This window comes from Mobula birostris, chromosome 1 (genome assembly GCF_030028105.1).
Source record: "Mobula birostris isolate sMobBir1 chromosome 1, sMobBir1.hap1, whole genome shotgun sequence".
NCBI lineage: Eukaryota > Metazoa > Chordata > Chondrichthyes > Myliobatiformes > Myliobatidae > Mobula > Mobula birostris.
In genome coordinates, this window is record NC_092370.1 from 48,180,361 (window position 1) to 48,207,198 (window position 26,838).

A 26,838-nucleotide genomic window follows, 5' to 3' on the forward strand; every position below is an offset into this window, starting at 1 on the left:
GAATACTTTTTCAGCCTCAACCGTGGTTTATAATTTTTCATAAATTGTTGACAGGTTTTGGAAATTTTCTTTTGATTTGACATGATGCACAATGTTTTGTAGATTAGCTCAAAAAATCCTACTTCAATTTATTTTAAACTTAGAAAATGAGACATTAAATGTGAAAATAGTTGTGGGAGCTGAATACTTATTCAAGGCACTGTAGATCTTGTAGAATCGAAGGGACAGAAATGATACTACAGCTTTATAACCCTTGGTTAATCATATCGTTTAGTGCTAAGGGTAGTTTAGTTCACTGTAGCTTAAGAAAAATGCACTATTTGTGGAAGTTCTCTGCAATAATTAACCAGAATGATACCATAGATTAATTGCATTGGGGGATTATGAAAACTCTAAAGCTCTATTCCTATGAACGAAGGATTAAAGACTTACTTTATTCAGTGATCAGGTACTAAAGGCCACCTGTAAGGTGGTTAAGAGTCAAGTTTATTTCCAATCATCATCGGCTAAAATTCAAGCTATGACCTTCAGGAGTGAAGTTGGGAGCTAATTCTTGTAAAATGCAATGGAAATTTGGAACTATCCAGCAGGCAACAGTTGATGATGGTTCAGTTTTCAAATTTGAGAATATTTTGTTAACCTAAAGTGTAAACAAAGACAAACAACAGGAATTCTGCAGATGCTCGAAATTCAAGCAACACACATCAAAGTTGCTGGTGAACGCAGCAGGCCAGGCAGCATCTCTACAGTTGACGTTTCAGGCCGAGACCGTTCGTCAGGACTAACTGAAGGAAGAGTTAGTAAGAGATTTGAAAGTGGGAGGGGGAGGAGAGATCCAAAATGATAGGAGAAAACAGGAGGGGGAGGGATGGAGCCAAGAGCTGGACAGGTGATTGGCAAAGGGAATATGAGAGTATCATGGGACAGGAGGTCTGGGGAGAAAGACGGTGGCGGGGGGGGGGGACCCAGAGGATGGGCAAGGGGTGTAGTCAGAGGGACAGAGGGAGAAAAAGGAGACTGAGAGAAAGAATGTGTGTATAAAAATAAATAACGGATGGGGTACGAGGGGGAGGTGGGACATTAGCGGAAGTTAGAGAAGTCAATGTTCATGCCATCAGGTTGGAGGCTACCCAGACCAGTTCCCCTCTACCACCACTCTGCTCCGTCTAGCGGAATTAGTCCTTACTCTTAATAATTTCTCCTTTGGCTCCTCCCACTTCCTCCAAACTAAAGGTGTGGCTATGGGCACTCGTATGGGCCCTAGCTATGCCTGCCTTCTTGTTGGCTTTGTGGAACAATCTGTGTTCTGTGCCTATTCTGGTCTCTGTCCCCCACTTTTCCTTCGCTACATCGGCAACTGCATTGGCGCTGCTTCCTGCACGCATGCTGAGCTCGTTGACTTTATTAACTTTGCCTCCAACTTTCACCCTGCCCTCAAGTTTACCTGGTCCATTTCTGACGCCTCCCTCCCCTTTCTAGATCTTTCTGTCTCTATCCCTGGAGACAGCTTATCCACTGATGTCTACTATAAGCCTACTGACTCTCACAGCTATCTGGACTATTCCTCTTCGCACCAAAAATGCCATCCCCTTCTCGCAATTCCTCCGTCTCCGCCGCATCTGCTCTCAGGATGAGGCTTTTCATTCCAGGACGAGGGAGATGTCCTCCTTTTTTAAAGAAAGGGGCTTCCCTTCCTCCACCATCAACTCTGCTCTCAAACGCATCTCCCCCATTTCACACACATCTGCTCTCACTCCATCCTCCCGCCACCCCACTAGGAATAGGGTTCCCCTGGCCCTCACCTACCACCCCACCAGCCTCCAGGTCCAACATATTATTCTCCGTAACTTCCGCCACCTCCAATGGGATCCCACCACTAAGCACATCTTTCCCTCTCCCCCCCCCCCCCCCACTTTCTGCAGGGATCACTCCCTACGCGACTCCCTTGTCCATTCGTCCGTCCCCCCATCCCTCCCCACTGATCTCCCTCCTGGCACTTATCCTTGTAAGCAGAACAAGTGCTACACATGCCCTTACACTTCCTCCCTCACCACCATTCAGAGCCCCAGACAGTCCTTCCAGGTGAGGCGACACTTCACCTGTGAGTCAGCTGGGGTGATATACTGTGTCCGGTGCTCCTGATGTGGCCTTCTATATATTGGTGAGACCTGACGCAGACTGAGAGACCGCTTTGCTGAACACCTACGCTCTGTCCACCAGAGAAAGCAGGATCTCCCAGTGGCCACACATTTTAATTCCACATCCCATTCCCATTCCCATTCTGACATGTCTATCCACGGCCTCCTCTACTATGAAGCCACACTCAGGTTGGAGGAACAACACCTTATATTCCGTCTGGGTAGCCTCCAACCTGATGGCATGAACACTGACTTCTCTAACTTCCGCTAATGCCCCACCGTCCCCTCGTACCCCATCCGTTATCTATTTTTATACACACATTCTTTCTCTCACTCTCCTTTTTCTCCCTCTGTCCCTCTGACTATACCCCTTGCCCATCCTCTGCGCCCCCCCTCCCCCCGTCTTTCTCTCCGGACCTCCTGTCCCATGATCCTCTCATATCCCCTTTGCCAATCACCTGTCCAGCTCTTGGCTCCATCCCTCCCCCTCCTGTCTTCTCCTATCATTTTGGATCTCCCCCTCCCCCTCCCACTTTCAAATCTCTTAATAACTCTTCCTTCAGTTAGTCCTGACGAAGGGTCTCGGCCTGAAACGTAAACTGTACCTCTTCCTAGAGATGCTGCCTGGCCTGCTGCGTTCACCAGCAACTTTGGTGTGTGTTGTGTAAACAAAGAGCAAGAAGTATTTTGGAATAAGTTTATCAGCAAAGGTTAAGTAATGAACAGCTTGAGTAGCTAAATGATATATTTCTTTGTACTTTAATTTTTGGCTGTCTTATCCTCTTGCTTTTCGAAAATAACACTGCTTACTCTTTTTATTCAGTCTCTTATCAATATGCTTACATTAATTCTATTAGCATATACAGTTCTGTCTCTGAATGCTGATCTTGTGTGATGTCTTTCCTATCTTTCCTTAAGAAACTTGCCGTCTTAGAGAAGTTTGGCTGAATATCCTACTAATTAGCAGGTTGCTTGAGCTTGCTCATTGTTTGTTTCTAAACCATGATCTGAGGTCCAGCATAGAGCCTGGGCAGTCGTCTTCTGCCGGCTTCCAGCCAAAGAGGTGCAAGTCCCCTCTGCGTGTAGCTCCAAGAATGCCTTTAATAGGTGGTGAAGCCAATCCCCATGCTCGTTGTCTGTCAAAGCTGATGTTTAGAATGAAAGTGAATGCTTTTGCTATTCCAAATGTTTAGAAACACTCAAGTGCTATCAAAAAGTAAGGATGCTTTTTTTTTAAAATCCTCATCTTGTGGATAACTGTTTCTTCCTATTGATTTCGTTGGAGCTGCTATGCTGGGAAATCCCAGAAATGGCTTGAGCTGGAGTGGATTTGGTTGTGTTCAAGGGTAATTTAAAATGACGGCATATCCAAGTACTTCAGGCCTGCCCTAATATTTATAGTCTATGCTATTTTCTTGCTGTTGGGCATCCTGTCGCTATTTAGTGCAATTGCCATTTTAATAACCCTCTGTTTATGTGCTTCCAAGTCCTTTGTATCTGTAACCACTGAATGTCTTTAAGGCTGCAAGAAATACTCAATGTTGGCAGCATCTGTAGAGAACAAAACAGAATTAGTATGTCAAGTAGATGACCTTTCATTATAGCAGAAAAAGTTTAAATGTTTAAGTGCTAAAGAAGGTGAATTGTGGTGTGTTAAAAGAAAATGCCCATGATAGGAAGAGAGAGACTGGCCATGAAGTGATAATGTTGGCTCAGAAAGGAAGGCCTACTAATTGCAGAGATATAAAACTGAATGAAAACTGGGGAAAGCAGCTAATGGTGGATCTGAGTTATAAAACTCTGCAACTGCACATCTGAATGAACTTGGGGTGGGTGGGGGGAGGAAGAGAAATGGTGTCACAGATTGATGATCTCTCATCAGAGCTGTCCAGTCTTGATATGGCTTTCTGAGGCTTTATGAGGCATTAGTCAGAGAATTGTGAGCAAAGTTGGGCCCCAAAAAGAATGTGTTGCCATTGGAGAGGGTACAGAGGAGATTAATGAGAATGGCCTGGGAATGACAGGGTTAATGTATGAGGAGCGTTTGATGGCCCTGAGCATGTACTTGCTGGAGTTTAGAAAAATGAGAGGATCTCAGAAAGTTATTGAATATTGAAAGGCTTAGATAGAGTGGACGTGGAGAGCATGTGTTCTAAAGTAGGATTGTCTAGCACGAGAAGGCACAACCTCAGAATAGACAAATATCCCATTACAGCAGAGATGAAGAGGAATTTCTTTAGCCAGAGAGTGGTGAATCTTTGCAACTCATTGCCACAGATGGCTGTGGAGGCCAAGTCATTGGGTTTACTTAAAGCAGAGGTTCATAGGATCTTAATCAGTAAAGGTGTCAAAGATTACAGGGAGGATGCAGGGGAGTGGGGTCATGATGGAATGACGGAGCAGTCTTGATGGGTTGAATAGTCTAATTCTGTTCCTGTGTTTTATAGCCTTGTGGTCTTTTACTGTGCACTGAGAAAGGGAAGTTAGAGTGAGCAAGATACTTGCAGTGGGAATGATCTCTGAAATGCTGAATGGGAAGGAGGGAGATGGGAACCAACATTGAAATGTAGATGCTATGTGGAGGCTGGTAGTGTAGGTGGTGAAGATTAGAGAGTACAGTACCTAGTCTGAGTGGGAGGAGTATGGTTTAGAGTTGAAGTGAGGAGAATGGAACCAGCATGGTTGCAAGTTCCATAAAGCATGGTTAAGGGAAAACCATGATTAAGGAAAAAGCTGTCTTGGAAGCACAGGTTTGGAAGATACAGTAATCAGAACATTTATAGCATTATAAGGAATTGTGTTCTTATGAGAAGCTGGTGGGACATGGCAGGGTCAAGATGGCTGTGAGAGTCTAGGCTTATTATATGAATTGATTGCAAACTGAGATAGGAGTAGAGAGGATGATTAAAAAAATAATTAGGTGAATGACGTGAAAGTGAAATTAGAGTGGAAGTATATGGCTGATGTAATGCTCAGTTATATTGGCTCGTATATGTCTGGGGGAAATCCCGCCCGGCACCCACCTCAACGCTTCCCGCTGGGTCAGTTGCCGCCCGAATCAAGCCCAAACATCAATCATCAGCCAGCACACCCAGTACGTTTTACCAAGTACACTTTATAGCTATTACTATGTCTATGAAATTAATATCAGTTCAATACAAAAAAGTAATGGGGAGAAAAAGGCGCCAACACTTATCAAAGTCCAAGTTCTTCGTGCGCAACCGTTGGAGCTCAATCAATTCCTGACGACCACCCGGATCCTGTCGACTCACGGCTCGGGACCACCCGGAGTGATCGACCGGAGCCTTTCCGCACGTCCGCCGTCCTCCCCGTCTCTCCTCCGACTCCCCGCCGAAAACCCCGTCCACCGTCCTCCCCGTCTCTCCTCCAACTCCCCGTCTCTCCGCTGTCCTCCCTGTCTCTCCACCGACCCCACCCCCCAAAAACCCCCGCACGTCCGCGGTCCTCCCCGTCTCTCCTCCGACTCCCCGTCAAAAACCCCCCTCTCTCCTCCGACTCCCCGTCTCTCCTCCGTCCTCCCCGCCAAAAACCTCGTCCACCGTCCTCCCCGTCTCTCCGCCGTCCTCCCCATCTCTCCACCGACCCTCCCCCAAAAACCCCCGCACGTCCACGGTCCTCCCCGTCTCTCCTCCGACTCCCCATCAAAAACCCGCGCACATCCGCCGCCCTCCCTGTCTCTCCTCCGACTCCCTGTCAAAAGCCCCCGCACGTCCACCGTCCTCCCCGTCTCTCCTCCGACTCCCCGTCTCTCCCCCGTCCTCCCCGTCTCTCCTCCGACTCCCCGCCAAAAACCCCCGCACGTCCGCCGTCCTCCCCGTCTCTCCTCCGACTCCCCGTCAAAAACCCGTCCATCGTCCTCCCCGTCTCTCCTCCGACTCCCCGCCAAAAACCCCGTCCACCGTCCTCCCCGTCTCTCCTCCGACTCCTCGTCAAAAATCCCCGTCCACAGTCATATGAGACAGCATTATTATCCGGAGAACGATAACATGAACACCCATTGGCTAATAGCACCCTGCTGACTGTATTAACCCAAGCAAATGTCTAGCTGGAGACTTTCTCAGCATTTAACATAACATAGAAGCCATTTTAATCCACATATGCAGCAATTTAAAAGATTAACATGCTGACTCTTCCGGTTCAGACACCCCAGGTCTACCTGTCGGACCCTCACATGGGGCACCACCCTCACGGGGACCCCTCGGCCCCATGAGCCCTCTGCCTCAGGTTCTGGCTCCACCCTCTCCTTCCCCCAATCCCGGCTGTATTACAGGTGGCTCTGCAACACCCCCCCTCCTCTCCCCTAACTCAGTGAGGGAAGGGCCAGGAGCCTCTTCTCCCGGCACCGGGGAATCAGCGAACGGAAGCAGGTACCACACATCCGAATCATCATCTTCCGATGACGTATCCCTTCTCGAGGTGGGGACCAGCCCCGTCTCTTTTGCAGCGGCTCTTCCCTCGCCCCGTGCCCTCGTAGAGTCCTCGTACTAGGCGTCAACTCCCATTCGGGCTCTGGGTCTACCTTCACCTCTCGACCCAGAGGCAACAGGTGGTTCCAATGGAGTACCTTGACAGGCCCCTTCCCGTCCTCTGGTCTCACCCGGGAGATTCGGCATCTGACTCTCCACCACATAGGGGGTGGCTGCCCAACGATCTGCCAACTTGTGCTTACCAGGTAGTCCTAAATTCCGGATAAGGACTCGGTCTCCTGGCAATAGCCGGACGAACTTTACTTTCTGATCATACCTCTTATTCCGCTGATTCTGCTTAGTGGCCGCCGCCTCAGCCAACTCATACGCCCTCTTCAACTGTCTCCTCATATCAGACATGTACTTCAGATATGGCTTTGAAGGTATTTCACCCGCTTCAGTCCCAAAACACAGATCAATGGGCAACCTCGCTTCCTGTCCGAACATCAGATAATAGAACGAGTACCCCGTAGCGTCATTGCGAGTACAATTGTAACAGTGAACCAACTGGCCGATGTGCTGACTCCACTTACTCTTCTGTCCGATCTCCAGAGTCCTGAGCATGTTCAACAGGGTCTGGTTAAACCTCTTGGGCTGAGGATCACCCTGTGGGTGATAGGGGATGGTTCTGGATTTCTCGACCCCAAGCATACCCATTAATTCATGGATAAGCCTGCTCTCGAAGTCCTGTCCCTGATCACTATGGATCCGCCGGGGAAGGCCATAATGAACAAAGTACTTCTCCCATAACACCTTCGCCACTGTAGTTGCTTTCTGGTCCTTAGTAGGAAAAGCCTGCAAATATCTAGTGTAGTGATCCGTGATGACCAAGACATTCGCGGTGTTGCTGGTGTCTGGCTCAATAGACAGGAAATCCATACACACCAGGTCCATGGGTCCCGCACTCTGCAAGTGGGATAACGGGGCTGCCTGCGCAGGCAGGGTCTTCCTCCTGATGCAACGACTACAGGCCTTACAGTATTCTTCCACCTCCCCCCTCATCCGGGGCCAGTAAAACCGGTCCTTAAGTAATCCATAGGTCTTTTCTACCCCCAAGTGCCCGGAATCATCATGTAGTGCCTGGAGCACAGTCCAGCTGCCAGCGCTGGGGGTGGTCCGGGGGCGACGTGACCCAGTACAAGACTTGCCTCTTCAGCTTCAACCGAGGCCACTCTTTCAGTAGTAGGGGAACGGAGGTGTGCTTCGCCTTCTCCACCTAGGCCATATCCCCCTGTCTAACCGCATACCAGATAATGCCAATGCTAGGGTCATCACGCTGAGCGGCCCCCACTTCCTGGGGGCTCAACTCGGGCAGCTGCCTGTTCCTCAGAGCAGTCAAATTACAGTAAACAGTGGGTAGCACGTCATCGTCAACACCCATCCACTGCCCAATCCGGCCCCTCAAACTTTCCACCAATCGCTGTCTCCTTTCCTCATCCGAAACTGACCATGCTTCTAACAACTGGGACGTATTCTCAATCCATACCTCATAGTCATCCTCCCCTTCCAGGGTGGGCCTGGCTCCTCAACCCTTCTCACCAGGGAGGTAATGGCAGCCACTAACTCGGAGGTCTCAACCCTAACTGGGGGATGGGGCCTGGCCAAGCCTTCCCACTGTAACCCTCCACCCCTGGCTACTGGCACCTCCCCTGGGGCCTCATCTAGATCCTCCTCTGGCACCTCCTCACTTTCGTCCTCCGGGAGGGTGTGGAGACCCCACGGCCCTGCCTCCCCCGGACGTGGACTGTCGCTGGTAGTTCCAACATCATGGCGTTGGTACTCGTCCGCACCAGCATCCAGCTGGACTCCAGCTCTTTCCCACACCTTCTAGCTATAAGTTCTACCTGCCCGATACCTTTAATCAAACTCAACCCTCGCACTAGTACATCTCCTGAAATGTGGAAATCCACCCCACTTAGCACGCACGCATGATTCACCGGTACCTCCTCCCATTCACACCAACTTACAATCTTATCTCGATCCACCTTCGCACTACTTAACGCGGCAACTATTACAGCTTTACCAAAAATCCCAAATCCAGGACGGTAGCCCCCACTTGTAACGCTCAGTTATATTGGCTCGTATATGTCTAGGGGAAATCCCGCTCGGCCTGGCACCGGCCTGAAAGCTTCCCGCTGGGTCGGTTGCTGCCTGAATCAAGCCCAAATATCAGTCATCAGCCAGCATACCCAGTATGTTTTACCAAGTACACTTTATAGGTATTACTAAGTTTATGACACTAATATCAGTTCGATACAGAAAAGGAAGTAATGGGGGGAAAAAAAAGGCGCCAGCCTTATCAAAGTCCAAGTTCTTCGTGCACAAGTTGGAGCTCGGAAATTCCTGACGACCACCTGGATCCTTTCACCCAGAGAGTGGTGGATATATGGAATGCTCTGCCCCAGAAGGCTGTGGAGGCCAAGTCTCTGGATGCTTCCAAGAAAGAGATGGATAGATCTCTTAAAGATAGTGGAATCAAAGGTCATGGGGATAAGGCAGGAACGGGGTACTGATTGTGGATGATCAGCCATGATCACAGTGAATGGTGGTGCTGGCTCGAAGGGCCGAATGGCCTACTGCACCTGTTGACTATTGACTCACGGCTCAGCACCACCCGGAGTGATTGACCGGAGCCTTTTCGCATGTCCGCTGTCCTCTGCGTCTCTCCTCCGACTGCCCCCAAAAACCCCGTCCACTGTCCTCCCTGTCTCTCCTCCGACTCCCCCCAAAAACCCCATCCACCGTCCTCCCTGTCTCTCCTCCGACTCCCCGCCAAAAACCCCGTCCACCGTCCTCCTCGTCTCTCCTCCAACTCCCCGCCAAAAACCCCGTCCACCGTCCTCCTCGTCTCTCCTCCAACTCCCCGCCAAAAACCCCATCCACCGTCCTCCTCGTCTCTCCTCCGACTCCCCGCCAAAAACCCCCGTTCCCAGTCATATGAGACAGCATCATCATCCGAAAAAAAACGATACATGAACACCCATTGGCTAATAGCACTCTGCCGTCTGTAATAACTCCAGCAAATGTCTAGCTAGAGACTTTCTCCGCATTTAACATAACAAAGAAGCCATTTCAATCCACATATGCAGCAATTTAAAAGATTAACATAAGAAAGAAGCCATTTTAAATTTAACATACAAAAGAAAAGACCCCGTACACTGAGATAATGAAATTGTGAATCCTGTGTGAGTGCAGAAAGCAGCTCAGATGCGGTTGCTAATGTACTGGGGACAAACTAATGGAGGGGCCTAAATAGGATTAAAATAGCTATTTTGTCCATTATACAAAGGAACAGATATTACATAGCTTGTACCCATGTGTGTTCCCATTACTACATATTTCATAGAGTCAAAGGAATAGTTCTTTGATGTGCAAATGAGTTCAGTGTTACTAAGGAGATTGGTGGTAGTGGAGAAGAGTGAGGTGAGCCTCTTTTCCAGGATAAAGTGATGAGACCTTGAGCTCCTTGAGGGATGGAGAAAAGAAGAATTGAATATCCATGGTGAAAATAAACTGGTTGGGATGAGGAAACTGTTATAGGTGTGAAGATATTAGGTAAGATGAGGGGAAGGAGTCAGGGCAGGAGGAAATAAACTCAGTAGAGTGAAAACTGATTAAAACAGCGAGACTATCAGTTGCTTATGGATTGATTAGGGACACGGAGAAGCAGTTGTTTCAGCTCAGAAGTCTATCAGAGTTGCCTAGGGATGAGATTTGCTTATGGATTGATTGCAGGGAGAAGGAGAAGCAATTGTTTCAGCTCAGAAAACTAAAACAGGAGAACATACAAAATGTTCAGAGGAAATAAGTAGAGATGTTGACCTTATCATTCGTAGTGTTTGTGCCACCTCCGGCAAATTTGAAGTATAATACCAAGGACGCGAAATTCTTCAGATGCTGGAAATTTGTCCTGTGTAATCTTCACCTATCACCTACCAGCTATCATCAGTCAACTCTGATTTATGGCCAATGTGACGAAAGCTCTCTTATGATGCTAGCTACCTGTGAAATTACTTTATTGCATAATACTCATGGAAGATTATCAATATGTAACATTAATGCTCTTTTCTCTGACTTTTTTTTAAAAGATTTCTAGCAAGTGCAGATTTCATGTCTTGCCCTTCCAGGAAATTTTATTCCATTCCCTTTGTTCCCAATTTTATATTTGCATCACCATACAAATACTCTCTAGTTTACAGGTCTTCATTTTTCTCTCAACTGAAGCAACAACCTGTCATGTCAGTCAGTATGTTTTTATATCAGATTTCCAGCACCTGCAGTCTTTAGTGTTTTGTAGTGTTTATAAAACAAAGGAAATAAAGAATGATTCACTTTGAATATCCTTCTAAGTTTGAATCTTTGATACAGGACATCCTTCTAGAACAGAAATGAGAATTTCTTCAGCCAGAGGGTAGTGAATTTATGGAATTTATTATCACAGATGTTTGTGGAGGCTAAGTTATTGGATATATTTAAATTGGAGGTTGATAGGTTCTTAATTAATAATAAGGTTATGAGGAGAAGGTAGGAGAATGAAGGTGAAAGAGAAAATAAATCCACCATGATCCAATGGTGGGGCAGACTCGAATTGAAAATGGCTTAATTCTGTTCCTATGCCTTATGGTCTATGCTTTTGTTAGCATTTCAGCTCTGAAAATCTTGCCAAGTGCTCTATCTATGGGTGAAATTTAACCAGCCTTTCTTGAGTAGGCTTGTTATTTATTATGTTGAACCAAGATAGAGTTGGAAGACCCATATTCTCTAGATAACAGTGGTGACGGGAATGGTGGCTTACTCTGCCTCGCCAACTAGAAACAGTGAGCTTGATGTCCTCAATAGGCTATGTGTTGTGATTCAGTCCTCCTTGATGTTCTTTGTATTGGTCCTGGCAAGCACACAATGAGAGACATCCTGCACGCAGCAGTTCTAGGTGAAAGAGAGAGCCAAGACTTTAGTAGATGGTACTTTGACTCACTGCATCAAAGGGTCTACTCAACTAGTTTCAGGTGAGATAGAGGATTATCATGATAAAGTAAGTGTGACTTGGTATCAAGTTTCACTACTAGCTGTATTTTGTGTGAACGTTGCCTTATTTGAATCTTGCGAACTCGGCTGTGTGGCACATGGAGAAGCCTGAAAGCTTCACTCTTGTGCTGTCGCAACTACTTATTGCAGATGAGTGAGAAAACAAGATTAAACCATGTATAGAGGGGCTGAGTGATGGAACTTTAAACCAAGGTATAATTTAATCCCCTGGATGGAGAAAATACAAATGATATAAAAACTGAGGTAACCTTGCATGGGCAAAGCTGCTTTTGTCATGCTTTGTGGTTGTAGCTCTTGGTAGTTCTGCTTTACAAATTACTTCATTTATGTTTTTTTTTAAAGTATTGATCATAAGACATGGGTGCAGAATTGGGCTTTACCATTCTATTGTGGTTGATTTATTATCCCTGTCAACTCCATTCTCCTGCACTTTCCCGTAGGTCCTTGTTGAGGTTCAAGTGTTCTCTAAAGACCCTTAGTGGATATCGCTTTCCTGCCAAGATCCTTTCTCTAACGTTGCCCTGCTTTTGGAAAGCTTTGTATTGCTCTGCATGGCTTCATTCTCCCAAATATCCTATTCTAGATGAAGGTCTTCACAGTCAATTAATACCTTTCTGAAGTGTATCACTGTTAGTTTATTACCTATACCCAATTTTTACACAGCAGGTTAGTAAGATGATATATAATCACTAAGTGGTAGAATTGTACTAAGTTTAAAATTTTCCGTATTTTAATCAATATTTTGCATAATTTGTATTGCCATATTTTAGTGATTCTGGTACTTCAAGGAAGAGGTCTCTACTTTGTTAACTAATTGCATATGTAACTTCCATACATTATTTCTACTTAAACATAAAAGATCACAAGTGGATATATTGTACTTGCTGTTAAATATCCTGGCCTCGGTTTGGCATTTTTTTTTTAAAACAAATTTCTTTAATTATTGCTTTGCGCAGAAGTTTTATTTTGTAGCTGTTATGATTTAAAATAGCATCTGATTATCTCTGCAGTAATGCAGTATATATACATTTATTTTAAAACTGCGATTGTCATCATGCAGTTGAAGTTTTAATGCATGTTCCTTTGGATTCCAATTTATACGAAACATGTCATTTTTATTTCCTTGTTAGAAGTTGCGTGCTGTAGGGTCTGAAGCAGGAACTGTTTCTCCCAGTGAGGTAAGATGAAGTGTAAAAATTGGGAATAGAAAATGGAAAGTTGCTTTTTTTTTATAGCTTCCTGCGTGATAAATGCTGAGAAATGTAAATTATAAATTTATTTTGAGAAACTTCAGAACATTCTATTTAAATGTGTTACCTGTAAATCAAACTTGTAAGTATTTTTAAGCTGATGCAGTGATGGTGGAAAAGGATAATGAGGAAATTTTGTAACCAAGACTATTCTTACTAATACTTGGCAAGCTTTCTGTTTTGAGATTAAATCAGGAGTATTATATACACTCCTGGTTCCCTGTTTAATGTGGATATCATTTGTAAATGAATTGGATTGAATTCCCATTTCTAGGAATTATATTTTAAAATTACTATCATTGGGAGTTTTCAATAATATTCGAGTTTTGTAAACCTCTGAAAAGTGTGAGATGTAATTTTTATGGTGAATCCTAAAGCCAATTCATTTGTGTCTGCAGCTCATACTAGATGCCTGTGCTTAGCATGTTGGCTTTAAAATTGTTATCGTTATGTCTGAATTCTAATTCCTGGAAATCTGGACATCTCACAGTTCCACAACTCTTAAAACTATGTTCGTTTAGCTTGATACATTTGTACATCATAAATATTTTTCATTCTACTATTTGTGGTTACACATTTGATGATATACACTCCTTAATTCTCACTAATTATTCTCATAGGGCAAGCAAGAAATCAGGACTTCAGCTCACCAAATCCAGGCCTACCATCAAAAACCTATTTGCATCAATCTTCCATTAATCCTTTATTATTTTTGTCCTCTTGACTATCTTACTAAAGATTAGACCATTCACTAACAGCAATTTATAATAGTCTTATCAACCTACTAACTCAGGTTAGGAAACCTGAACACCTGGAAGAAACTTGAGCAACTACATGTAAGCTCCTTGTAGTTCAAAGTAAATGTATTATCAAAGTACATGTATGTCACATACAACTTTGAGATTCATTTTCTTGTGGGCATGCTCAATAAATCCATAATAGAATCAGTGAAAGACTGCATCATCTTGGGCTTTCGACCCGTGTGCAAATACAAAAAGAAGAAATGATAATCATAAATAAGTAAGCAATAAATATCCAGAACATGAGATGAAAAGCCCTTGAAAGTAGGTCCATGAGATTGTGGGAACATTTCAGTGATGGGACGAGTGAAGTTGCCCCCTTTGGTTCTAGAGCATGATGGTTGAGGGAAGATAACTGATCCTGAACTTGGTGGTGTGAGTCCTGAGGCTTGAGTCAGGATTGAATCCTGATCTTTGGTACTGTGAAGCGGCAGGTCTTCTGCTGTGTCATCTCTTCTCTCTTGTACCTCTTGATCAAATCTTTGGTTACCTGTGTTAATAATCTTTTTGACTTGTTCTTTTTTTATGTGTGCTATCTCTTCTGTGCACTGCTTTGAACTCTTGGCTGAGATGCCAGGAAAATGTTCCTCTTCATTGAAGAGTTAGAGGATCTTTTTTACCAACAGAATGGCCAAGCTAAGGTATATATTGTAGCTAAAGGAAGACAACCCAAACCATACAGCCACCCTCATTACTGAATTGAAATATCCTCAAGTGATTGAGTGGGGCTTGAAATTAAGATCACCTGACCCAGATGTCTCTGCTGAACACGATGCCAAATTTAACTAGATCTCTTCTGTCTGCTCACGATACATATCCCTGCATTCCTTACATATTCAACTGTCTGTCCAAAAGGTCTCTTATACATCACTGTCGTACCTGCTTTCACAGCACCCTGGCAGCCTATTCCAAGCACATAACAGACTGCTTTTTAAAAAAACACAAAACACTTGGCCTGCACATCTCCTTTCAAAGTGTGTGAGAGAGAGAGAGAGAAGATTTAATCCAAACTATTTGGCATTTCTACCTCCAAAAAAATGTTCTAGCCACCTACCTTACCATCTATGTTTCAATTTTATAAAATTTTTTAAGGGTTCCACTCAGCCTCTTTGCTCCAGAGAAAACAGCCCTTGTTTCCAACTTCTCCTTATAGCTCATAACCTCTAATCCATGCAGGATACTGGTTAGCATATCCTGTACACTTTCTACAGCCTCCATTGGGATGACCAGAACTGCGCACAATACTCCCAAGTGTGGCTTAACCAAATTTTATAAAGCTATTGCCAAATGAATTGTTTTGGCCTGAAGCATCGTCTGTTTATTCCCCTTCACAGTTGCTGCTAACTTGCTGAGTTCCTGCAACATTTTGTGTGTCACTCATATCTTCTTGCATGGTCACATTAAGGGAGCTATGTACTTGAACCCCAAGATTCCTCTGTACATCAGTGCTGTTACGGTCCTTCCATGAACTCATTTGACCTTCGGAAGTGCAACACCTCACATTTCCTTGGATTAAGCTGCACCTGTCATTTCTCTATATCCTGCTGTGCCCCTTGACAGTCACCTACACTGTCTACAACTTCACCAACCTTTGTGTTGTCATCATCAAACTTTCTAACTCTCCCATCCACATTTTCATGAGATCCCAACACCAATCCTCATCACAGATCTCCAGTGAGACTTCTATGGGCAAGTCAGTTCTGAATCAAAAAGGTTAATTTATAGGATAAGTCGGTGGTGAGGAAGGCAAATGTGATGTTAGCATTCATTTTGAGAGGACTGGAAAATAAAAATATAAAAGCAAGGATGTAATGTTGACACTTTATAAGGCACTAGTAAGATTACTGGCTTACTGGCCCCTACTTATCTAGATTATCTCTATTTCCCTTGATCAAAGGAGTCCCAAAACTTTTCCTGAAGTAAAAACAGGGGAAGTCAGATATACTCAGATCGTGCAGGATCTATGGGAGCAGAATTCCCTGTGTTTTCTGTTTCACCTTTTCAGCATTTTTTTCCAATTATCTCCTCCTGAATTGTCACCATCAGTTCTTCTGCTTACCACATTTCAGTTTAAAATCATCTGCAGGCTTTCAATTTATGCTTTCAGTGCCCATTTCAAGCCATTATTATGCAACAACAAGAATAATAATCTCAAAAACAAATCAGTGGGTAAGATATTTCCCTCGGGTCTTAAACTACAGTCATTTTCCTCTGCTCTACATTTAGCCTCTTAGCTAATTTTGTAATAATGCTGTCACTTTTCTTTAATTCTACTTAATTTAATTTTGTTAACAGGCCCAAGATATGGTACCTCATGAATTTCAAGTTGTTTTACAACTTTTTTTTACAAAAAGTTCTATTTTAACTTCATCAGTCCACAGGACTTGTTTCCAAAATGCTTCAGGTTTGTTTAGATATTTCTTTGAACCTTTTGAATAGAACTTTTTGGCTGCAATGAGCAAAGGTATGTTTGGAGAAAAAAAGGTGCAGAGTTTCATGAAAAGAACCCCTCTCTAACTGTTAAGCACGGGGGTGGATCGATCATGCTTTGGGCTTGTGTTGCAGCCAGTGGCACGGGGAACATTTACTGGTAGAAGGAAGAATGAATTCAATTCAATACCAGCAAATTCTGGAAGCAAACGTCACACCGTCTGTAAAAACGCCGAAGATGAAAAGAGGATGGCTTCTACAACAGGATAATGATCCTAAACACACCTCAAAATCCACAATGGACTACCTCAAGAGGCGCAAGCTGAAGGTTTTGCCATGGCCCTCACAGTCCCCTGACCTAAACATCATCGAGAATCTGTGGATGGATCTCAAAAGAGCAGTGCATGCAAGACGGCCCAAGAATCTCACAGAAGTAGAAGCCTTTTGCAAGGAAGAATGGGTGAAAATCCCCCAAACAAGAATTGAAAGACTCTTAGCTGGCTCCAAAAAGCATTTACAAGCTGTGATACTTGCCAAAGGGAGTGTTACTAATACTGCCATGCCGGGTGCCCAATCTTTTGCTTTGGGCCCTTTTTTGTTATTTTGAAGCTGTAAAAGATGGAAATAAAGAGTTTTCTTGCTTAAAATATTAAAGGAATATGTCATCTTTAACTTTATGCCTTTTGGAAATCAGTTCATCTTTTACTCGCTTAGCTATTCACAGTAAGAAAAATTTTGACCAGGGTGCCCAAACTTTTGTATGCCACTGTGCATGTGTATGTTGCAAAATGACATTGAAGAATTTTGAATCTTGAATTAAATCTGTTTGAAAGGTTTTAATATCACAGACTAGGCAACCTGTTAGGATATAATACTTCAGGCCTCTACTGTCTCACTCAGTGCACTAATCCCAACCTCACCTTCAAACCCATAGTCAAAGGGGTGTGCTGTTTTAGTCTGGCTGAGGCCAAGTGGTAATGCTGAGACACTGCCTCTTACCCCTTGCAAAGGACCCCATTCAGCTCATTTTGTCCTACACCATCCCTAACCTCATCAACACTCGATCTCCCATCCACTGCAATCATCCTCATAAGTTTCTTTACCCCCTCCCCAGTGGTCTTTTTTTAACCTCCTGCCCAGGATCTACAAACCTGACTGTCCAGATAACCATTTGTTTCTGCCCACACCTGCCCCACTGAACGCGTGTCCGCATAGCCCGATTCCATTTTATCCCCTTTGGTTCAGTCCCTTCTCACCTACATTTGTGACATTTCACATGTTCTCAGTCTCTTCAACCACTTTTAGTTCCGGGTCCTGAGTGCCTTATTTTCACAATGGATGTTCAGTACACTTCTAACCCCTTAAGAAAGGCCTTAAAGCTCTCTGTTGCTTTCTAGACAATTGACCTAACCAGTTCCCCTCCACCACCACCCTCCTTCATCTGGCAAATTAGTACTCACACTCAACTATTTCTCTTTCAGCTGTTCCCACTTCAAACTAAACGTGTGGCCATGGGCACTGACCTCCTTTCCTTTTTCTCATAGACCACTCTCTCCTATGCGAGTCTTTCTGAAGCCTTTTATGTTTTCTACCTCATCACCTCCCAGCATCTCACTTCAACCCCTCCAGCCCCCCCCCCAGTCACTTACTTCACCTGTCACCTGCCAGCTTGTACTCCTTTGCCTCTTCCACTGTCTTATTCTGGCTTCATCACCCTTCCTTTCCAGTCAAGATGAAGGGTCTTGGCCCGAAATGTCAACTGTTTGTTCCTCTCCATAGAGTTCCCTGACTTGCTGAGTTCATCCAGTACTGTGTGTGCGTTACTCTCGATTTCTAGCGTCTGCAGAATCTCATGTTCATCAGATGCCTGTTGGGTGCAGAAGCCCTCTGCCTGTGGAACAATTAAGTACAGTTGGAAACCATGGATAAGTCCATTCAATTGGGGGCTGTGTCTGTACTTTACAAGTATTCAATCAGATGGAAGCAGAGAATTCAGTAGCCACGTAAAATTTTTAACTCCTTGAAGTCTTTTAGCTCATCTTTTTTAATTTAAATGAGCTTGGACATTGCCTTTTATTTCCAAAATGCTTTAGAGTCAATTATTACTTTTGAAGTGTTATCACTATTTCAGAACTATTTAACTGTGTATAACATGGACATATAAATTTTAAATGGTTTATTTTGTCATTTTTGCTGTAGTGTTACATATCTGGTGATCAGAAATGGTATGCCTCTGGTTTTGGTGGAGTTGTTTGATACCCATCCTTGGCTACTAGTTGGACAAAAATAACAGAGCCAGATTGATGTTAATATGAACATAATGTCTACCATTGCACAGAAAACAACATGCACTTATTTCTTATTCAGAGGCTGAGGTCACTAGTGCTATTTCTTCAGTATAGCAAAACATGCCAGTGTATTTTACAGAATTCTTTTCGAACAAAATCACAACCAGCAGAAGAGGAACAAGATGCACGAGGAATACACTGATTGTTGGAAGGCTGGAGGAGAATACAGAAACTTAGCAGTGAGATTACTGTGAGAGCCCAAGAGTAAGGAAAGGAGAGAGTTGAACATGAATGAGAATATTGAAGTGGAGAGATGGCCAATTGGAACCCAAGCAGATCAGTAACCATGGGTGAATGCTATTTGGTGAGATGAAAGATAGAGGAAAAGATTTTGAAGTTTAATTGTTGGCAAATTGATCAATGGGGTGCTGGTTATAAAGATGGGCTGGTGTAGAACAGTGATAATGGAAATATGAGTTTTAATGGCTGATGGACTGAGATAAGGTTGGATGGGGTTGACACTGCATCTTCTACCAAGGCTTTAAAATTTTAAATAAATACTTTTAGATTTTTTGTTAAATCCTGTAAAGCTAAATATATTTTATACTAATTCAAGTGATGAAGTGATAGGTGTAAAAGCAAGCAAGGCATTACAGAAGTACCTTTTTAAAATTACCTACATTTAATTAGATTAGAGATCACCACTGATAGCTGGTAAAGATGCGCTTGGTCTTATTTTGCACAATATACTGCATGTTGATATGTGAGGCAATCAGTTTCATGAAGTCTTGTGGTATCCAACATTCAGTAAGTACCAGGCTTGGTTTCCCTACTTCTGAGTGTTTGTCCTTGGTTCTTGTGCTGCCCACAAAGACATGGGTCATCATTCTTTTGAAGCCCTTACTGATCCCCCAGTTCCATTGCATAAAGAATCACTCTGGTGTTTATTTCCCTGACATGTGCTGCTTAGATGACATGGCATCTGTTCCACAATCAATGCCACATTGTTGTTGTGATGACATAAATAATTCCTGTTCACCATCCCGCTGTCAGTTGATTTTGAATTGCTCCAGATGAATCCACTATAGTTTGGCAAACTGCTGATTCCCTAAATCAGTCTCAGAGCTTCACAGACTAATAACCATCTTTGTATGTGGCTTTCTCTGGATTTCAGTTAAGTCAGGACTCAGTGCCCATTCTCCTATTCCGTGATAGTTATTTAAATTTTCTGCTACTAGAGCTTAGAAATACACAATCAGGCAATCTTATGACCCAAAGGCATAGGCTGAGCATCTTGGCTTGGGTTGAAGCCATACTAAGCCAAACTGAAAATGTGAACTTCAGCTACTGAATCTATGGGAGCTGTGTACTGCATTTCAAAATCAGAATTGGGTTTAATATCATTGGCATGTGTTGTGAAATATGCATTTCTGTAGCCCAGCTACTTTCCCACCTTTCTGTTCACAATGTGTATTGCATTCAGTTTTGTACCAATTCCAGGGAATGGACAGGAGCAGAATATTCTTGAGGTAAATCAAGTGAATGATGATGCTACTGAAGGTAGTATAGTACCGATTCTAAACTTGTGTAAATTTACTACTTTTATGGCACAATTCCTTTCTAAATCTGAAGCTGCTGCAAAATGGCTTGAGTACAATGAATTAATTTGAATAAGTAAGTGTCTGCTAAGTTGATAAATATGACTTTTTAAAGAAAGCAGGGATGTGTGGTTCTGAGAGGTGAGTTGACAACAGCAACTATTGAAAACATTTTTATTTCAGGAAATTAGTAGGATGGGGCGTTAACACCTGAACCACACAAACAGATGTTTAGGGTACAGCCAAGTTTCAATATCTCTGACAATATAATATGCCTTAGGCACAGGCATTTTGTAAGTGTTATTTTACAATCAAAACTGAAGTGATGTTTTTTGCAACTGGAATTGAAAGATGCCAGGGCAATTTACTGGTCTCTGTTATGGCCTTGCACGTTATTTGTAACATTAGCACTTAATTCTGCATTTTTATTGGTTTTCCCATGTACTACCTCAGTACACTGTTGTGATAAAACATTTGCAATGGATGGCAAGCAAAACCAAGTTTTTTACTGTACTTAAGTACATATGCCAAATTAGAATTCTTTCTTCTCTGCAGCATTGCAATTTGGTGGCAGTCTTTAGGGATCTGTGATGTTCAACAATTATCTTCCAGCTAGCTAAATGGGAGAACTCGGGCAAACATCTCCAGAAACTACATAGTTCTTATACAATGGATTCCTGTTAATTGGGATACATTGGGACCTGTATGTTTTGGGCTGATCAAGTAACTGCCCCAATTAGCCACAGTTTCATGGAAATAGTTAGAAAGGTATATTTAAAAAAAAAGAGCAAACTTCTGTTTAACTAAGTAACAAGTTTGTATTTAACTGAAAAACAGATAAATTTAGAACACCAGCAGTACTACTACAGTACTATATAATTGTGCATTAGTTCCTAAAATTTATCCATGGAGGAATTCATCCTGTATACGTTTCCACATTCTTTCAATTGTTGGTAAATGAACAAAATCAGTGCAAGCACCTAGTGAAGGACTTTGAACCCTGATGGTGTTGAGTGTTTGTAGTCGAGGAAACCATTTGGCATGGTGTGATTTTTTTTTAAAAGAGGCCTCTTTCATTGGCATTGTAGATATCTTCTGCACAAAATTTTTCAAACAAATTGAGTAGTTTTGTAGATTTCCATATTCTTGCCCTTACAGCACAGCTCTATCTTCCTCACCGTGTACTTTCTTGAATTTAATTTGGTGCCAATATATCCATCAAGACAGCCAACTGTCTGTTACTTTAAAATCTTCATGATCAGTTCTTAGCTAGCTCCTGTGACTTGTTTGTAACACTTCATCCACTTACAATGGATTGATTGAGGGTTCTCTTCAACATCTGCATCCTTCCCTCCGTGCTTTTGTTTGTCAGACTTGCTATATGAAAAGGTGGAGGGAAAAAAAGGAGGTAGGCAAAGAACAATGTGGCTGGATCACATCAAGGGTTGGACCAAGCTGGATAAGACTAGGGATATTGTGGGCAAGTGTCGGGACAGAGCGGCGTGGAGGAAACCGTGCGCCAACGGGAAATTACTGTTGTGACCTAACGACGATGACGACGTAATGCTCATTCTTCTCATAGTTTATTTTGCAGTTGCACCAAGCATGTCATTGCAGATTCTGTCACTCCAGCTGACAATGGGTGGTGTTAGGTGGATGGCTTTTTACTTTTCCAGCAGTAATTTTGTTTTTAAGCTAGAGTCAAATCTTTACGTAGTATCTTGGCAGGGGTCTGAATTTATCTCTTTTTAACTGAAAATGAAAAAACGATATGTTCAAAAACCATTGCTTTTTGAATCGGCATCCATTGGCCCATCCGGATAATGTAACACAAGCACACACAACTGACGCTATTTAAAAATGTTTGCTCTAAGCACAGTGTAGTGTCTAACAGCAACTGACACTAGTTAGAAACTATTCAGGAAATGTTACTTGTCCCAATTAATTAGCATAGTGTCCCAAATAAACACAGGAATTCCAGCTATTTTTTCAATAAGTTTTTGTACTTTTAAGAGTTGTCCCAAGTAAGCAGTTGCTCTGATTAACCGTTGGCCCACTTAACTGGAATCCACTGTATTTTAAATTTATAGAACATAAAACAAAATGGAGATTGAAGAAGATGGTAAAATATCGAACTTATTAAAACCAGAAGTTTTGAAATAATTGAGTGAATGAAAAGCTAGAAATAAAATTGGATTTGCTGCACCAGGGAACAATAGCTGTGTCGAATAGGCCTGTTCAGAATCATTCCATCTCATTTGTGTTCGTCCATCGTCAATGTTGATGAGGACCTTGACACCATTATGATGGTGTCGAGACTAGCGCGTGATTTGGATTTAAGTGAGGGAGAGTTGCGCAGCGTCAGCCTCACTCTCTCTTCCCAATTCCCATCTGGATCCAGGGGCTAGACAGAGTCGAGACGGCTGGAGATGGGACTAGGCGCAGTGGATGTCCAGGACGTCTTCTGTGTCTTGTCCTGCTCTACACGTTCCACGACGCTTGCAGAGACCGCCTTCTTGACCGTTGGACCTTCCATTGGTCTCGTCCACTCAATCCACCGGAGTCTGTCTTCACATGCTGGGATAGGCAACTCCCTATCTCACTAAGGGTTTGAGATCTGTTGGTTACCCTCACCTGGTTTAGCCGGCTTGTGGAAACCGTTGCCCGGGGTGTGGCCGCTGTCGCATGCAAACAGCTACGGGGAGCCACAGGTGAGAGCTGAGTGCCAGGTGGGGACCAAAGGTGGACTAACCGCCTTGAAAAGAACGTGACATGTTCCCCCACCAGAGGTGCTACCCCTCCATGACACCCCATACACCCCACCTCATTTAACAAGGTATGAAACACAATTTTTTTCAGTGTATGGTTTATAATGCATTCTGGTTGAGTAACTGATTTTGTTTGCATTGCCTTAATGAAACCTGCTACAGCACACCTTATGGACTAACAAGGAATCACAGTAACCTACGAATTTCTGTATTAATTGTGCATGAACAAACTGGAGAGGTTAGAGTGGGTGTGCCTCCAGTAAAACATTTGATGTGCACATGGGCATTTCAGTTTTTACCCTGGCTGCAGTGAAGACTTTATCCCCAAAACAACATACACTGACTTTCCATTTTATATTCGGAGACTGCTCTGAAATTTCCAGCATATGCATATGATACATAATATTGAATTGATTTCATTCATGCTGTGCAGGGTAACAAGTGACTGCATGAAGAACCACTCTTCAGTAGAGCTACTAGAGCAATGTGGGTCAAGTTTTAAGTTAGCTGTAACTTTGATTTCTAGTGCATTTAAGATTGAAACAAGGGAAACACTGCATGAATTCTACTGAATAGCAGTGATAATTAAATTAAACTAGTTTAATCTATTACAGAAATGATAGTAATGGGAAAATCACTGAGATTCCTGTTCAAGTTTATTTTATATATTTTAAATTGGTGTAGTATTGGGTATAGTTTGTCTTGACTGTGTTCATTAATTTTTCAAAAAGTAAGACCAGAATCCATTACACAGATCAACAGTTGTTGTTGCAGATTGTGGATCGCAATATCAATTTAATTTTCTACTTAGTTGTTATATTATTCAGCATAATGCACAGAAACCTTCATGAGGATAATTAGTAGTGCTGAGCGCACAATTATATCCTGTACAAATTTAAAGTTTGTTACAGAAATGTCTCAACTTTCATAGCTGACATCCATGGTATAAAGACATATTCCAATTCAATCTCTTTTTCTCCTTGAATATTGATAATTCCTTAGGAAATTGCAAATCAAAAATGTTTAAAACTGATGTGCTGGTATTGACTTTTGCAGCTTTGGGAGTTGGCCAGCTGATAACTTTTTTTAAAACAAGGAAACTTGTTCATGGCATAATTAGAAATGGTTATATTAATTTCTTTTCATTTCAGAGTTCACAGTATGTTCAATGTGTGGCAGGTTGTCTACAGCTGATGCTAAGAGTTAACGAATACCGTTTTGCCTGGGTGGAAGCTGATGGAGTGAACTGGTAAGAATTGCGAAAGCATTACTTGTTCCATACAGATTGTTCAAACGACGTGTTTTTGCTGGTTTTTAAGTATTTTGTAGTTACTAATCATTCAAGAACTTGACTTAGTACATTACTTTGCGGATGTTGATAGTCTTACATAATAGTCACCTGGACCAGATGGGCTACACCTCAGGCTTCTGAATGAGGTAACTGAAAAGATTCTGGAGGCATTAGTAGTGATCTTTCAAGAATAACTGGATTCTGGAATGGTTTCAGAGGACTGGAAAATTGCAAATGTCACTCCATTCTTTAAGAAGAGTGGGAGACAAAAGAAAGGAAATTATAGGCCTGCCAGCCTGACCTAAGTGGTATGGAACATGTTGGTGTCCATTATTAAGAATGAGGTTTTGGGATTCTTGGAGGCACATGATAAAACAAGCCAAAGTCAGCATGGTTTCCTTAATTGGAAACTTTTTTCGACATTATCTGCTGTAATTCTTTGAAGAAGAAGCGGGCAAGATAGATGAAGTGCATGTTGTTTATTTGATTTTCAGCAAGCCTTTGAAAAGATGCTGCATATGAGGCGGCTGTACAAGATAGGAGCCCAGGGTATTACAGGAAAGATACTAACATGAGTAGAAGGTTGGCTGACTGGCAGGAGGCAAAGAGTGGAAGTAACAGGTGTCTTTTCTGGTCAGCTGCCGGTGATTCGTGGTGTTCTGCAGAGGTTGGTGTTACAACCACTGCTTTTCACATTATATGGATTCCAGAATTGATGGCTTTGTAGCCAAGTTTGCAGGTGATACAAAGGTAGGTGGAGGGGCAGGTAATATTGAGGAAGGAGGGAGTCTGCAGAAGGACTTGGACAGACTTTAGCAGAATGGGCAAAGAAGTGGCAGACAGAATATAGTGCAGGGATCTATGTGGTCATGCATATCAAGGAATAAAGGCATAGGCTATTTTATAAACTGAGAAAATTCAAAAATCAGATGCAAAAGGACTTGGGAATCATTTTGCAGGATTCCCCAAAAGGCTAACTTGAAGTTAGTGGTCTGTGGTAAGGATGGCAAAAGCAATGTTTGCATTCATTTTGAGAGGACTAGAATACAAAATGCAAGATGTATTGCTGAGGCTAAAATTTATTAGGCATTAGACAGACCACACTTGGAGCATTGTGAGCAGTTTTAGGCCACTTATCTATAAAAATATGTGTTGGCTTTGTTGAGAGTTCAGAGGAAGTTCATGACAATGTTACTGGGAATGAAAGGGTTAGTGTTTTTTGGCTCTGGGCCTGTACTTACTGGAGTTGAGGAGAATTGGTGGGGGTGATCTCACTGAAACTTGTTGAATATTAAAAGGCATAGAGTAGACGTGGAGAGATTGTTTCCTATAGTGGTTGAGTCTAGGGCTGGAGGGCACAGCCTCAGAATAGAGGGACGTCCATTTGGAACAGAGATGAGATGGAATTTCTTCAGCTAGAGGTTGATGAATCTGTGGAATTCAGTGCCACAAAAGCCAAGTCATTGGTTATATTTAAAGCAGAGGTTGATAGGTTCTTGAATAATCAGGGCATCAGAGGTTATGGGGAGAAGCAAGGAGAACGTGGTTGAGAGGGATAATAAATCAGCCGTGATGGAATGGCAGAGCAGACTACACGGACCAAATAGCGTAATTCTGCTCCTATGTCTTTGTTTTTTGTCTCATAAATGCAGGAGTAAACCATAATGAACTTTGTAATCCATGCTGCTCTTCAGTTTAATCTGACCTGATCTGGGAAACTTTTTCCTATATTTTTTAATGCCTTTGTTAAAACGCAATCAAGCTTGGGATTAAAATGAGCAATTATTGTTGCAGAACTGTTCAGATTCTATAGAGGTATTTACAAAGTATTTCTGAAAAGCCTCTCTGTTAAAGTTTGTCTCATTAGGTTTAAATTTTCCAAATCGACGAAATCGGTTCTCACTTCCCACCTTGTCAATTTTAATTTACATTTGTTTGAAGTATTGCTTCATAATTTGTAACAGTCTAGCTCAAACAGAATAGATATCCCTCTTAGAACAAAATTCCAACAAAGGTGACACTAAAAAAAAATAAATAAATTGATTATTGTATAGTATAGACAGGTTAAACCTGCTTCAAAAGGATATCAGTCATACCAGTTCCCAAGAAGAGTAGGCTGAGCTGCCTCATCGACTACCTGCATCAGGCTGCAGTTTATTACAGTTCAGCATTCAACACAATTGTACTCTCAGTACTAATCGACAAGCTGTAAAATCTGGGGCCCTGTGCCTCCCTCTGCAACTTGTTCTCAGACTTCTTGTCACAAAATTATAGTTAGTGTAGTTCAGTAAATAACATCCCCTCGCTGGCAATTCAACACAAGTCCACCTTAAGGATACGTGTTTAGCTTAGTGCTCTACTCTCTCTAAACTCACGTCTGTATGGCTAGGCACAGCGCCACTTTCATCTATAGATACACTGATGACACTACTGTAGTTTGCAGAATCACAGATGGTGATGAGAAGGCATAAGGCAGTGAAATAGATAGTGTCATTGCAACAACAACCTCGCACTCATTGTCAGCAGGACCAAGGTACTGAATGTGCACTTCAGGAAGGAGAACACACACCAGTCCTCAGTGTGGGGTTCTGTGGTGGAACGTGTAAACAGTTTACATATAAGAACATAAGAAACCGGAACAGGAGTAGGCTATCTGGCCTGTTGAGCCTGCTCCACCATTCAATAAGATCATGACAGATCTGGTCCTGGACTCATCTCCAACCACCCGTCTTTTCCCCATAA

The 26,838-nt window shown here is 42.8% G+C and overlaps 1 protein-coding gene across 1 annotated transcript in view; it reads left to right on the forward strand.

Moving 5' to 3' along the window:
- Window positions 1–26,838, forward strand: part of atp6v1h (ATPase H+ transporting V1 subunit H) — a 96,194-nt gene that overhangs the window by 40,831 nt on the left and 28,525 nt on the right. The window contains exons 7-8 of the mRNA XM_072254922.1: window positions 12,802–12,849; window positions 23,957–24,054. Of these exons, the coding sequence (XP_072111023.1) occupies window positions 12,802–12,849; window positions 23,957–24,054 (146 nt within the window). The remainder of the gene's footprint in view (window positions 1–12,801; window positions 12,850–23,956; window positions 24,055–26,838) is intronic.